At 50.7% G+C, this 14,979-nt stretch overlaps 6 protein-coding genes across 6 annotated transcripts; 5 read left to right on the top strand and 1 right to left on the bottom strand.

Moving 5' to 3' along the window:
- Positions 1–150: 150 nt before the first annotated feature.
- Positions 151–1,425, top strand: LRP88_03982 (uncharacterized protein; the record flags this gene model as incomplete). The annotated part of the gene is made up of 1 exon (XM_083240572.1): positions 151–1,425. One exon carries the CDS (start codon positions 151–153, stop codon positions 1,423–1,425), a length of 1,275 nt encoding a protein of 424 aa, XP_083103862.1.
- Positions 1,426–4,029: 2,604 nt separating this feature from the next.
- LRP88_03981 (ferric reductase like transmembrane component-domain-containing protein) lies at positions 4,030–6,200 on the top strand (the record flags this gene model as incomplete). The annotated part of the gene is made up of 2 exons (XM_083240571.1): positions 4,030–4,511; positions 4,562–6,200. The coding sequence occupies 2 exons, from the start codon at positions 4,030–4,032 to the stop codon at positions 6,198–6,200; spliced, it is 2,121 nt and encodes a 706-aa protein (XP_083103861.1).
- Positions 6,201–6,703: 503 nt separating this feature from the next.
- On the top strand, positions 6,704–7,627 carry LRP88_03980 (class I glutamine amidotransferase-like protein; the record flags this gene model as incomplete). Its single annotated transcript, XM_083240570.1, has 5 exons — positions 6,704–6,779; positions 6,831–7,009; positions 7,106–7,221; positions 7,272–7,453; positions 7,503–7,627. The coding sequence occupies 5 exons, from the start codon at positions 6,704–6,706 to the stop codon at positions 7,625–7,627; spliced, it is 678 nt and encodes a 225-aa protein (XP_083103860.1).
- A 704-nt stretch (positions 7,628–8,331) lies between these two features.
- Positions 8,332–9,752, top strand: LRP88_03979 (uncharacterized protein; the record flags this gene model as incomplete). Its single annotated transcript, XM_083240569.1, has 2 exons — positions 8,332–9,595; positions 9,718–9,752. The coding sequence occupies 2 exons, from the start codon at positions 8,332–8,334 to the stop codon at positions 9,750–9,752; spliced, it is 1,299 nt and encodes a 432-aa protein (XP_083103859.1).
- Positions 9,753–11,365: 1,613 nt separating this feature from the next.
- On the bottom strand, positions 11,366–12,148 carry LRP88_03978 (uncharacterized protein; the record flags this gene model as incomplete). The annotated part of the gene is made up of 1 exon (XM_083240568.1): positions 11,366–12,148. The coding sequence occupies one exon, from the start codon at positions 12,146–12,148 to the stop codon at positions 11,366–11,368; it is 783 nt and encodes a 260-aa protein (XP_083103858.1).
- Positions 12,149–12,943: 795 nt separating this feature from the next.
- Positions 12,944–14,574, top strand: LRP88_03977 (FAD-binding oxidoreductase; the record flags this gene model as incomplete). Its single annotated transcript, XM_083240567.1, has 3 exons — positions 12,944–13,024; positions 13,094–14,005; positions 14,074–14,574. 3 exons carry the CDS (start codon positions 12,944–12,946, stop codon positions 14,572–14,574), a joined length of 1,494 nt encoding a protein of 497 aa, XP_083103857.1.
- Between the last annotated feature and the right edge of the window lie 405 nt (positions 14,575–14,979).

The following is a 14,979-nucleotide window of genomic DNA, read 5'->3' as shown; positions in this document are numbered from 1 at the left end:
GCCAAAGAAATGGGGTAGATGAGTATGCGATCGATCAGACGAAAGTCATCACAAGAAGCTCCTGAAAATCCAAGTCGAACGACAATCAAGATGATGAACGATCTAACGACGAACCACTCTCCAATTCTATCCTCTGGGCCTGAAGAAAAAATGCCCCGAGATACAGCCCCGCAAGACTCCGATGGCGTCTCTCTCAAGCCTGTTGGAGCACCCATCCCTCCTCCGAACGGTGGCCCCCAAGCCTGGTTGAACGTCCTCGGAAGTTTCATGCTCTACTTCAATACCTGGGGAATTCTCAACACCTTTGGGGCTTATCAAACATACTACGAGTCTGGAGAGCTCTTCGACGCGAGTTCCTCGGACATATCTTGGGTCGGATCGATTGCTGCCTTCTTACTCCTGTTTGTTGGAATATTCGTCGGTCCTGTCTTTGACCGCGGCTACCTACGAACCCTACTCCTTGTAGGCAGTTTCATGGTCGTTTTTGGTCACATGATGCTCAGTCTCTGCGATACCCTCTGGCAAGTCCTGCTGGCCCAAGGCTTTGTCATTGGCATTGGGGCCGGCTGCCTGTTTGTTCCTTGCGTCGCCATCATACCTCAATACTTCAGCACAAGGATGGGAACTGCCTTAGGAATTGCCGCGTCTGGATCTGCTCTGGGTGGCGTCATCTATCCCATCGTTCTCTATCGGCTCATCGGCGAGATTGGGTTCCCCTGGGCTACTCGCGTCATCGGATTCATCGTTTTGGGTACCCTATTGATACCCATTGTCACCATGAGACTTCGAGTCCAGCCTCCAAAGATTCGAGCCATGGTCGACATGACCGCTTTTTCCGACGTCAGCTACATTGCTTTTGTCCTCAACTCGCTGCTCGCCTACATGGGCCTTTTTGTCATCTTCTTCTACCTGTCGTATTACGCCGCGGCAGAACACATTACAGATGACTCTCTCGCATTTTATCTGGTCCCCATCTTTAACGCTGCGTCAGTGTTTGGCCGGACCATACCCAACAAGCTTGCCGATAAGACGGGTCCGTTCAACCTTCTGGCCCCATTTTCTTCTGTCTCGGGAGCTCTGATGCTCTGCATGATGGCTGTTTACTCCAAAGGCGCCATTATTGTTGTAGCTATACTCTCCGGCTTCATGAGCGGCGCTCTCATTGGTCTTCCACCAATATGTCTTGCGGTCCTGACCAAGGACAAGTCTAGACTGGGAACCCGAATCGGTATGGGCTATGCCATCATTGCCCTCGGTGTTCTCATCAGCGGCCCAAGTGGCGGAGCGATTCTGAGCGGCAATGGCAACACTTTGCATTGGCACAACTTGTGGACGTTTGGTGGTGTGCCTACTTGTCTTTCTGGTTTGGGCTATGCCGCTATTCGTGTGTCGATTTACGGCGCAAAGCTTAGGGTTAAGGCCTAAGAACTACACTTTCTAGGCAATGTCTCAAGGGTTCTTCGTTGAGATCGTAATGGAGGAAAAGATTTTTAAAAGTTGGATGCCGGTGCGGTCAGGGAGGAAGGGAGCCAGTCATGTTCAGAGATCGGTGATCAGGTGTTTCTTTTGTGTAGGTACCAAAATAGAGAATGATAAATCTGTAGACTCATGTACATAGTACCTATGTCGGCGTGTCACTAAAAATCCATACGGATTTCGACCGTCCAGGCTATAATGTTGAGATACAAAGGCTTAGGGTATTTCATCATGTCCCGTACTAGACGTCTTCTTACCCTAAAGATGCTGCTCATTGATGTGGTCTTAGTGTAGAGACTACGATAAACATATCATCATCGTAGTCGTCGTCTTCGTTTAGAGGGGAAGTGATAATATTCACTTAATTCGCAAAACTTTACCCAAGCTATTATCCCGATGATGATGTTGGCATCTCGTTGTCTCTGAACAGGACCGGCTCTTGTCATCATCCGTGCTTGGGTACGTTTTCAAGCAGGCGAGTCTCGTAATCACCATTTAAAACGGTAACAACGTGTGGCCCATGCGTTCTGTGTTTGTACAGCTCCCATACCGAGGTATTGGTGATTGCCACGCTTCACTGTTGCAGTCGGCTGCATCACACTTGCAGCCCTGTTCTCCATGGCAGGGGATCTAACGAACCACGTTTCCCGCGTTGCACAGCCTCCTTTCAAGCGCCATAATCAGTCATGCTAACCGATATCCCGCATTTCGAAGCATTAGCTGATCATGCTTGCTCATCATTTTCCCGTTTGGATGACCGTGGTTTTGCCTCTCAATCACGGTTGTTGGCGAAGGCCTCCACTCACGCCCCGCCCCCAAGTGTCCCATATGAGCGTGGAAATAATAACCAACAGGTCCGTTGATCCGACCTCGGATTCTAGGATGGTCTGAAAGCGTTTTAATTATTGGGCTAAGACGGCGGATCATGCAATTGACTGGAGCTTTTCTGCTTGGTGAAGATCGACAATCTGGCTTGGCGTTGCGATCAAAGGATATTCACAAGAGGCATTGAATAGCTGCGAACTATTGATCTGTAATAGCTCTGAAAAGTATTCAGATGAATTCGTCCTTTTATTTCTGTCGTCATTAGTAAGTAGTACTTTCAACATCTTGGCAGTCCCAATTATTTACCTTTTGTACGGAACCCGCGGGACCCTCGGCCTCCGGACTGATTAGATTTGTGGATGCTGCTGATCGATAAGATAGCGAGGGACGGATCAGATTGGCGGAACACCATCACCACCAACATGACGATCAACGACCTGGGTGGGACTGGACCCTATTGCCTTAATCCCACTAACGTTTAACGGTGTTACATCGCGAAGAAAGCTTTTCTGTCTTTTCTCTGTTTCTTTCTTGTGAATGTTCTCAGTCCGAGCAGCTCCGGACCTCCACCTCTCTGTCTCACAGCTACCAATACCCAACTGGGGGTAGATACGTGAGTGCCTTCATTCGTAATCATTTGACTGACAACGTGCCAATATGCCATGTCATCTGTTGCCGTGCTCGTCACTCTTTGTGATGATCTGCTCTGAATATCCATCCATGCACATCCCTGCTCGGCATACAACTCCCGGCGATCTCTTGGCGCCTCCTCGCCTTGGCCCAGTCCCGGGGCATTGAGATTGAGAAAAGGCGAATTACAAATAACAGTGGATAAAACCACAACACATGTTGTCATTCCCAACCTTGCGATTGGCTGCCCTAGTTCCAGCACACTATCCTCTCCCGCCCCCTGCCCGAGCCGCAACGAAATAGAGGGTAATGCCAAGCTACACAGCCCAGCTGCTAATGCTACGGCATCCCGTGTAGATGACCATCACCAGCTTCCTGTCTCGGCATGGGGATGAGACGGCCATGTGGATGTTGTCCGTACCTGGGCTAGTGCTACGGGGCTGCTGTTGGACCAAGGTTAAGCTTGATGAAAAAGTTTTCAACTATGCAGGGTTCAAGGCGTGGCAGACGTAGGAGGCCGAGGCTAAATGTGGTCCGTAGAGATGAGATTGATAACGAGAGCCAAGGAGCTACACCGCAGATGCCGATCACTGCCGCAGCCGACGGCAGTAAACAGGAGATGCCAGCGAATCGGCGTTCTTTCGCTTTTCATAACCGAACAACCCTTCTTGGCCGGTAGTCGTTCGATTTCTTGTCCTGGATCGCTGCAGTTACAAGATGGGGGTTCATGCGGACCAGCTTTTACGGATCAGCGGGCCACTGACTCCATTGTCAATGCATCGTGGGGTTCAAGGCGGGCTAGTCAGAGCTGGTGGAGGTTAGGGTCAGTCGCGGTGATGAACTTTCGACGCTGGGTAATATATTGTCCTTGAGTGGGTGATGGCTTCTACTTGGGCGGGTTAATTGACCCTGGCCCTATATAAGATTCACGTAGCTCCCCTCCTCTGATCGTCTGGATACCTGGAAGCCGATCAGCTTTTGGATACACCTTCATTCACTTCCTTGTCTTTCATCCGGCCCTGAAACAACACAGATTGTGCAGGAACCACGATGATCTTCTCTTCGCTTCCCGCGGCGGTGGCGGTTGCGCTGTCCATCATGTCACTACCTGGCGCAACCGCCACTGCGCTCCTCGAAGGCTACGGCAGAGATCCCTATCCAGTCCCCTGTGCCCAGGCCTGCCAATTTGCCGGCCCAACCGCCCTACAATGCCCCGAATTCGAAGGTCTGAGTGCCGAAGAGATGGCTCTGGCTTTCCCCTCAGGAGCCTGCATGGCCAACGACACGGCTTATCTGACGACGGTCGCTTGGTGCATTCACAGTTACTGCGACAAGAGTATCGAGACCTACAAGATTGCCAACTTTTGGGAGACTAAGCTTATTGCTGGGGATGGCGTTGTCCTTCGGTATACATACGAAGAAGCCTTGGCACAGATCGATCCCAAGAAGCCCCCCCAGCCTCTTGATCTCACCGAGACCGTCGTCAACCGGACGATTGCGACTACAGAGGATGTATACATCGCCTTTCTGAACGCTGTCAAGGCGTACCAGGCCAGTGGGAAGAACGAGTCCAAGTATTCGTAGGTTTGAACTGGCTCTTAGGGGACGATCGTTGGCTAACCTAGGGCAGGCTTGTAGTGTTCCTCTCGTGCGTCATCATCCCAATTGCCTTCTCTTTTCTTCGCTTCGTCCCGATCCCCGAACGTCTTCGAAGCAAGTTGTACGCCTACCTCATCGACCCTCCAGCTTTTGGCAAGAAGCACAGCGCTCCTGTTCTGGGTCTCGGAATCGTCCCAACGCGAGGCCAGGCTCTGTTCATCATGTACATCATTGCCATCAACGCCTTGGCCGTCTTCGAAGGGTACCCCAACTTCCAACCCAATGGCTACTTTCCGGATCGTCGATACGAGTTGATGCGTCAGATCGGCAACCGTGCTGGTGTCATCGCTTTTGCCAACATGCCACTTCTCATTCTCTTTGCAGGAAGAAACAGTTTGCTACTCTGGCTGACGAACTGGTCTCATTCGACATTCCTTCTGCTTCACAGATGGATTGCTATGATTTCTATCATCCAAGTTGTGGTCCACTCTCTTCTGTGGCTTCAGATGATGGTTGAGTCTGACTCTCACGCCGAAGCTGTCACATACCCTTACTGGTACTGGGGAATCGTCGGCACCCTTGCCTTCTGTCTCTTCTGGCCATTCTCTCTTCTCTGCATGCGAAAGGTTTTCTACGAAGTCTTCCTCATCGCTCACATCTGCCTTGCTGTTTTGGCTATCGTCGCCTCTTGGTACCACATTTGGTACTTGTATGAAGACTCAAGCGGTTTCGAGATCTGGCTGCTGATCGCAATTGCTGTTTGGGGATACGAGAGACTCTTGCGTGTTCTCCGAGTCTCCCGACATGGCATTAAAGGGGCTCATATTACACCCATCGAAGGCGACCAGTACATCCGCCTTGATATCCCAGAAGTCGACTGCCATGGCCACTGCTACATCTACTTCCCGACTCTCACCTGGCGCGTCTGGGAGAACCACCCGTTCTCTGTTGTCAATTGTAGCGTCGGCCAACTCAGCAACAACATCATCGACTCCAACTCGAGCGCTCGATCGCAGTCCGAGACCGAGGGTACAACTGTGATGGACCCGGACTCCAAGGAGACTGGAAATGTCACTGCGAATAGGGACGTTATTGCCACCCGTACCTTTCATTCTCGGCCTGGCATCACCCTGTTCATCCGAGCTCAGTCGGGCCTGACCCAGAAAATTGCAGCCAAGGCCAACACTGATGGTGGAATCCCTGTGCTTATCGAGGGCTCATATGGCCATGGAGGCACTAACGCCTTCACCCCGACCACTGAGTATCCTAACGTTCTCTGCATTGCTGGCGGCGTTGGAATCACTGGTATCCTTCCCGCACTCAACAGCTCACTGTCCATGTTTGCTCGCCCCCTCGGAACCACCAAACTGTACTGGGGTATCAAGGACAGAGGCCTTGTGGATGCCGTAAAGAGCATGATTGTTGGCGATTCTAAGGACGGAGAGAAGGGTGACGAAACCAACTGGGGCCATGTCGAATCTCATGTGACAATCGGGTCGCGGATGAACATCAGACAAGTGCTATCCGAGGAGTTGGAGAACGCAACTGGTGGAACTATAGTTGTTGTGTGCGGTCCTCATGCCATGTGCGACGAGGCTCGATACGCGTGTGCTGGCTTGGCTCGGCATGGAGCAAAGCTTCGCTATGTCGAGGAGTCTTTCTCTTGGTAGAATTGGAGTATTGGTATAAGATAGAGACCTCGCTGGGAGTAATAAAACTTTGGATTACTGTTACGAGCAAATGTGATATTGGCGGCCCTTCTTATCATCAATGACGTCTCCAACCAAGGCCATCATCCGCAACAGCGAAAGACACAGTTGTCGGAACACACGGTGGGAACTTTAGTCATGATGTCAGAACCAGCTGGCATACCCAATGGAGAATGCCGCGCGATAGCTAATCAGGACCAAACTTTCAACTACTGTCGATCGGCAGTTGGAGAAACCAATCTGTCCTGTGATTGAGCTGAAGGTCGAAGGCTATTCCATGCAGCTGGAATCGTTCGACTGCTCATTGGCTTCCACAAACGTAATTCCGCATGGTTATCAGACGGTTGGCTCCGATCGTCCCCTCTCGCACAAGTATAACTCCAGCGTCGCGGACAGGCCGGATCCCAGATCTTTCCTCACCAACTCTCATCCAAAATAAGCTTATTTAACACCAGAATCGCAATATGGCTCCTCCAAAGAAGGCTCTCATCGCCATCACATCCGCTCATGCCCCTCTGTACGAGGGAGGCAAAGAGACTGGTAGCAGAAACCTTCTCCGAGCATCCGCCGTCACTCGCTGACCGCAGATAGGACTCTTTATTACCGAAGCCCTCCATCCCTTCAATGTCTTCAAGGAGGCAGGCTTCGAGACTGATCTGGTCTCTGAAACGGGCACCTGCCAACCCGACTGGCTCTCAACCACCAAAGACTGGCTGCCAGAGAAGGACCGCGAGGTTTGGGAGGATCACCATAGCGAGTTCCGATCCAAGGTTGACCATTTGATGAAACCCAGCGACATTCATGCTGAAGATGCGAGTATTTCTGCAAAGTATCTTTATCCGTTTGTACTGACTTGATGGACTTAGTACGGCTTATTCTTCGCCTCGGCTGGTCACGCGTCTTTGATTGACTACCCGGATGCCTCGGGTCTTCAATCGATTGCATCCAAGATCTACGTCGATGGAGGCATTGTATGCGCTGTGTACGGTTATCCCTGACGCTGTGTGATCCAGTATCTAATGACCATTCTAGCTGTCACGGCGGTGCCATCTTCCCTAACACTATTGACCCTCGAACTGGAAAGTCCATCATCGCCGGCAAGAAAGTGACAGGTTTCACCACCAAGGGCGAGGAGGAAGAAGGCGTTCTGGATACCATCAAGAGCTGGCATAGACCCACCATCGAGGCTGCTGCGGCGGATGCTGGTGCCACTTGTGAGTCTTGGCGATAAAACCTTGCAATAATCTTCTAACCAGCACCTAGACATATCTCCTCCAGGTCCCTGGGATGCCTTCACCCACACCGATGGTCATATCGTGACGGGTGCGAACCCTGCGAGCGCTCATGTCACAGCCGAGGCTGCCGTCAAGGCTTTTGATATGCTGTAGGCATGATTTCCACGAGGAAAAAGTTGAAAAGGGGGATTGCACCTGCAGAAACTGAGGCTGAGCACCCCGTGGAGCGAAAGTGACAGGTCTCCCAGGCTGAACAGAATAAGACTGAAATGAAAGTGTTTTGTCTCATTCAGTGAAACTATCAATTTAAAATTATTAGTGGCGGCGCCTCCTGGACTCTTCAGGCTGCCGGTTCGAGACAACGACCAGCATCGCCAGTCATGTTTGGTGTCAGCCACGTGCCCATGATTTTGATGTGTGCCCCATCCGTCTTGTCTCACACGGCACGCTTAGTCTCCTATTGTTCGATGCTATCAGATCAGCGGCCCATTTCCCTGCCAAACATGTTTCTCGAGATCAACAAGCAGGCTTCCCTCTCTTCAACTCTGCCACTGGCACAGAGACTACGGCACATCCCGAGTCCAGAACCGAAACGGTGATCTGCCCGATTTTCATTCAAACGGTTGCCTCGGGATCAGCAACATGATCAAGGGCGATCAAAAAGCCTTGTGCATCGCCTTGACTCGGGAGCCTGATCGTGAAGCCACCAAGGAAACTCATATTATCGGCGACTTGGCATTGAAGGCGGGCCAATAACTGGTCACGACATGATTTATGCTTATGTAGGGCGTCGATGGCTTTATTACTAGATCTGCCACAATCGGGGTCCAGAACCGCCTCCTTACGCTTTGCGGCCCATGGCCTCCCAGTTCCAGCACGGCTCCGAACTCAGCATTCAGGCTTGGCTAGCGATACTCGGCGTTGGCTTCGGTTGCATCTCGTATGGTCTTAATGAGGCTTACGTGCACTTCTTCGACGCCTGGTGCAGTCACTTGGCGAGACGAGAAGAGGGTTTGAACTATGGTCGATATCTCAACTCCCAAGCTCGTGCTCCCGTAGTCTACGGAATGCGAGGGTTTCCAGTCCTCGTTACGGCTCGGTACGCCCTATCTATAATTGCCGTTGCTACTTCGGTCGGCTACAAGTTTGGCATCGCCCAATTTGAATCAGCGAGGCTCGAAGTATCAAACTCAACCTGCGTAGCCTTCAGCCAACATTCATCACGCATGGTCTACAACAACACAATCAGCCCATGGCTCAGCGACAGCCTAAGTAACCAAAATGTGCGCGGATTTACCTACTTACCTTTTAATGATGACGATCTGGAGGGTATCATATACACTCCCTACCACTATGATCCTGAAGACCCGTGGCAGGGGGAAATGTTTCGTCCGGACTCGCAGAACGGCAACTCAAAAACCGACATTGCCATGGTAGCTGTCGCAGACTGCACTCTTCCCGCCGACACCAAGGTTATCACCTGGGAACTGGCAATGATGGCAAACGTTAGTGAAGATGAGGATAAGTTCAAGATGGACGCAAACCACTCCGGATGGACGCGCACAGAAGCTTCCCACCAAAGCTGGCAGACTGGGAGCAATTCCACCAACTCTGACCACACAATTGTTGACTACCGTGTCAAAGACGACAAGTTCCAGATTCAGTGGGCGCCGGCCGGGCCTTGGACGAAAGCAGGGAGCCCCAATAGCAACAGCATCGAGCCGGCTGCGCGCCGCCTTACCTACTCATTCACCAAGATCCTTGCTAATGTCACAAGAATTGCTACATCAGAAGGCTGTTTTGTGTCACAGGTCGAGTTCGCCAAAGTTGTCAAGGATCAGCCCAAGGTAAAAGATCACAACGGCATCATGGCCCATGTGAAGCCCTGGGCAGCGGCAATTGCATCAGACGAGAATACGTCCAGGGCAGAAGGTATTGCTGCGATTGTTCGCATGTTAATGACTAGGTGGTTTGGGAAGACAAAACTCGGGCTGATCCAGGAAGACGACAACCCACTCAAGGAGGAGAACAAGGACATCTCTTTCCCTCCTGTCCAAGTGACAAAGGTCGTTATCTACATTGGCTGCTACACAGCAGCCTCCCGGATATTTCTCATCATAGGTATTGGGGCTTTCTTGGTTGTTCAGGCCCGTGTCACCATAGGGCCAGCGCCGTTAACGTCCTGGATGGGACAACATGTGTATCTAGCCCTCAACGGGTATACGCTAAGGCTTGGGATGGAGGACTTATTGCCGGGCCAAGCCGCCGCCAGCGATGACTTCGCAAGGTTAATGTTGTCGGCTCATGTGACGCATCCGTCTGACTGGCGCCGAGTACATGGTGAAGTGGGAGATAGCGGGCTAGCAAAGATACCCTTACGTCGTGGTGCAGAGAATGAAGGATGAATCGAGAGATAAGAAAGATGTCAAGCCGATACAGACGTTGACACTCCCTCCCACCTGCACTAGTTTTGAGACCCATTACGATTCGCGGAGCAGTCTTTGTTACGCTTCGGGGCATTGTCTTGACTGTTTCACAGCGACTGTGTGTTTCAGTTGTATGTGAAAGGACTGGTTGACGGTGTTCACAACATAATCCTTTGTCACTGCCCTAGTCGATGTTCATCATGTAGGTCTGGCTTTGTTTTTGAAAAAAGTCATAAAAAAGCAATTCGAGAAGAGAATTTATACCAAAAGTGTCAAGAGAAATCATACTTCAGGCATCAGAATGGGAAGTCTATCGGACAGAAATTTACAGAGGCATCACAGCGTTATTGCCTCAACAAAACTTTCTTGTATTAACAAATCTTTGTTGATAGGCAACCAAGTTTCGCTTGGGAAATGAAAGCAATAATGTTCTTACTTGTTCTTTTTCTTTGTCCTCGATCCCATCGTTCCAAGCCTTCTGCCCTCGTACTTCTTACTTATACCTTGTTGCCCAATCCATTCTTATCTTGCTTATTCAAGTACCATCAGACAACCAACATCAACATCACCATGATCACAAGTCCTAATTTTCTGATCCAACACTACCTGCCCGATGATGCAGCGGGTGAATCTCAGCCACAGCCCCCACCGGCCACTTCTTCACAACACATCGCAGAGGCAACGGGGCAACATGAGGAGCGCGCAAGCATCGACTCGACATCCAGCTCGAGGAGAAACTCCATTCAAGGCCATTTAGAGCGCCTCAGGCGCCGTACAGACTTCATGATTTCGGGAGAGTCAGTAATTGACCCCATCGAAATGCATCACGAGCAGGCACCGCCGAAAGAGCCTGTGTGGTATTGGTTTGCGATGGACAACGTCTTTCATCGACCAGCACCAAGTTCCCGTAGAGGTTACAAACACCTGATTCGCCCACTGTCTCCAAAGTCCCAGCCGACCCGAGATCAAGTGGAATTGGAGAGAGCCGTGAGGGTATATGAGAATCGACTTCGTCCGGTTGAGGACAGAGACGAAAAGCCAACAGATGCAACCACCAAAGTTCACTCATCTGCCCCCTCCTTGACCGCCAACCTGCAAAGCAGGAACTGGACAAAAACGGGATTCCTAAATTTTACCCTCCGCTTCAGCCACAACCTCGCAAACGGAAATCCTCGGTTGACCCAGGCGGAACTGACGAGGATAACCGACGCAAGAGAGTTAGAAACGACGAGCCTCTGACAGCTTTCTGAGGTCAAGACCAAGGCCGGAGCAACACTGTGAATGGCCATAGTCTTCGACCGGGGAGTTTTCCATAGAGGATTATGGGTTTGGAATAAACTATATACATACGTACACGAATGAAATACACTCACACAGCTGGAGCAGACGCCAACTGCTTCCTACAGGTTTTTCGAGTTTATCCCTATTAGAAAAATACCCTCGCCAGACCCCAGTGAACTATGATCTAGTTCTTTATCTTCACTGCTACGATCTTAGCTGGTTCCGTAACCGTCCCGTTAACTGGCGTGGGTGTTCCACCATTTGTGGTAACATACAGTACCAGTCTATCGTTCCTCGATGAGCCAAATCGCGCCGAGGTAGCACCGGCAATATCAAAACTACTGACAGCACCGGCAACAGTAGACATACGACCTCCGGAATCAACTCGAACGACTTGATTGAGGCCCATGGTCGTAATATAGGCCGTGCCATCGGGCATGAGAGCAAAGTCGTCCATGGGAACTCCTGCAGCGATGACTTCGGCTGCGCCTGTAGCAGTGGCATTGTCGTCAATCGGAACGCGGAAGAATGTCTCATTTGATGTGCTCGCATAGTACAAGAAACCGTTTTGGACACGAATGCCGTTTATACCCGCAAAGTCCCGGCCCGAGAGAACAGTGTCTGAGGCGCCCGTGGTAACATTAACTTTATAAACCACCCCCAAGTTGATATCAGACACCAGAACCTCTGTTCTGCTGAAGGAAGTAATGTCATTGATGAGTGACGCTTCCGGCATGGCCGTGATAAGCTGAACGGACGGACGTTTCTGGTGAAAGTCAAGCCGAAACAGCTTCATTGAATCAGGCTCGATGCCCAACGGACTGACGGTCAAGTTGCCAGCGCCAAACACGAAGACTCCAGGTCTGTGCTCCGTGATGCCGATTGTACTGAGAACGCCAGGGACTGTGACAACTGAACGACCACGCCGGGTGGAAGGATTGATGAGCCAAAGGTCTGGTGAGTCCATCCTTGTTGCCAAAATTTCTCCATTGGACCGCGTTGCTAAATTCTCAAACTAGGTATTGTTGTCGTTTAGTTGGAAGACGGTGTATGCCTTTGCCAGCTGCCCCTGAGTTGCCTGAGCTTGAGAGGGGAGCAACGCAAAAGAGAAATGCAGAAATGAAATGATTTGGAACTTCATTTTCGTTTGGAGATTGGCGTAAAAATGAGTGATGTTGGGAAACTGGAGAGCGACCTTAAGCCATGCCACCGGGACGTATATATACATGTATGTGTACAAGATAAATATTATTATGGCCTAGCTATATGTGAAGGCCTTTATTAGATTGGTGGACTCGGGTCACAGCCACAAAAGGAATGCAAGAGTACGGAACCCTCCAAGACCCTGGGCACAGCTTACGCGGTGGACGCGTCGTCAATTAGGCTTACAAAACTTGGGGAGATTTAAGGTTTGCTGGCATAAGTGTCCCTGGAATGGATGTATTTTGCATCCGTTACTTAATAATTAGCTTGTTCTTGTTGCGGATAGCATCTTGGCAGAGGTTTCTGGGACTCGGAGATAAGGCGATGCCTATGTCCGGCTTGGGTTCAGTCGATGTCCATCTTGCTACCCCTTTTTAGCTATAATGTAACACGCAATGAGTATCGCAAGGCATAATGGTTGAGTGATATAAGATAGAACTGGCGCGACTGCCTCGTGCCTATCTATCATTAATGAATGCACTCAATTCTGAAGCATCCTCTATCTCTCTCAACTATTCGACGCCAATGCTCCCTGCTAGATTTTCTCAATCTATTCAACATGCGGAAGACGCTCGCCTTTTCCTTCCTCAGCCCTTGCTTGGTCACTGCCCTGACGAACTCTCACACCGGCATTGCGCCTGTGCGTTTAATCCCGTGTTTGGCTTCGAGGCACTTGTGTCAACATTGCTAACTTCTGTCGACCATGTAGTGCGATGCCCTTGCCGAAAATGATCTCGGGGAGCTTGTTCTTCTGGCCACAGACAGCGGCTATGAAGAACGCCTCCAGACCTATTGGTCAGTGAGTGCCCGCCTTAAGCCGTGGTGCATTGTGCAGCCCCGAACGACAGACGAAGTATCCAAGGTTCTAAAGACCCTTCTTGACACTGGCTCCGGCGCTGGCAGTTGGCACATAGCGGTCCGTGGGGGTGGCCATAGCCACTGGGCCGGTTCGAGCAATGTCGCCAACGGAGTGGCCATTGACTTGGGCTTGCTTAATCGTACCGAGTACGACGAAGCCACAAACATCGCCTCTGTTGGAGGCGGAGCTCTTTGGAACTCTGCTTACGAAGCCGCAGCCCAGCACTCTGTGAGTCTGGTTGGCAGCCGTGCAGGAGGAGTCGGCGTCAGCGGATTTCTTCTCGGCGGCGGCAATTTCTATTACACAGGCCAACGTGGTTTTGGATGTGACAACGTTGTCAATTATGAGGTTGTCCTAACTGATGGCAAAATCGTCAATGCTAATGCCACATCCAACGAGGATCTCTATAGGGCCTTGAAAGGCGGCGGCAGCAACTTTGGCATTGTGACTCGCTTTGATCTCGAGGCATTCCCTGCCCAGGATCTGTATGGTGGCTCTCGGACAATAAGCACAAACTATACAGACGACATTCTCGATGCGGTCGTCAGCTTTGCCAACCACGATGAGTCGGAGGCCGCTGATTCGTTTACGCCTACCTTTATCTACAACACCGCTATTTCACCCGACATTATCATCGATGCCTCGGTCCTGAATGTGGAGGGTCTCGGAAATTCGACGGGTTTCAACAGGATCACAAGCATTCCAGCCGTTTCCGAAGATCTCCGAACTCGAAACCTGGTCACGATTGCGGCCGACTCCACAGTTGAGGGTACAAGCAGGCAAGCAAATTCCCATGTCTAGAATTCTCCAGCTTCCTCACCAATCCAAAGAAAAGGAGTGTATGGGTCACCATGACCTTCAAGGCGAACCCAATCGTTCTTCGTCACGTTGTTGAGAGATGGAACGCATTCGTCACTCAGATGCAGGAGGCCATGCCAGCGGATGATTTCCAGGTACAAATTAACTTTCAACACCTCCCAACGTTTTGCGGAAGAGCCATTCGCGGAGGCAATGTTCTTGGGCTCGACTCGGCTCTTACAGATAACTCTGTGTTATGGGTCGACATTGTCAATGTGCAGACTGCAGACCAAGAAGCAATCGCCCGACTTCTCACAACCACCCTACGAGCCGAGCTGGAGGATTTTGCCATCTCTCAAGATTCAAGCATCCGCTTCCGTTACCTCAACTATGTAGAGCCATCACAAAATCTGTTGGGCGGTTATGGTGTGGATAATGCGCAGTACATCCGCGATGTTGTGGCCAAGTACGATCCAAAGGGACCGTTTCAAACGCGGGTTCCAGGGGGATTCAAGATCTCCAGGGCCGACTAGACTATTTTCTGACTTGCACCCTTGATTGTCTATTTACATGAAATGGACACCAAGCTACCTTGCATCCTAAAGTCCCGAGGACAATGTTTCCTGTACCTAGGTAGCCTAAATCAAGTTTTCGTCAAGTCATTCTTTCGAGCTCGATCAGCAACAGCTTGGTATGACATGTGAGATTTGTTGAATGAAGAGCCTTCATCCCTAAGACTAACCAGAATAGCCTCGATTTAGATATAATATCCCGTTGCCCATGCCTCTAAACTTTGCCTCTTTTCGCTAGCTCTTGGCAAAATAGCGCCCTGAATTGTGCGCTCATCGGTATGCTAGGGGGTGTAACGGCTTACACAACAGAGATTTTTGCTAGCCTTCTGCAAGCTCCTATGCAGGCCCATCATACGAAGTGTTGTT

This window comes from Fusarium phalaenopsidis (genome assembly GCF_050370095.1).
Source record: "Fusarium phalaenopsidis strain FUZ10S chromosome Unknown contig_32288, whole genome shotgun sequence".
Classification (NCBI taxonomy): domain Eukaryota; kingdom Fungi; phylum Ascomycota; class Sordariomycetes; order Hypocreales; family Nectriaceae; genus Fusarium; species Fusarium phalaenopsidis.
The sequence above is the reverse complement of the archived record's forward strand: the minus strand, read 5'-3'. Positions and strand labels throughout refer to the sequence as shown.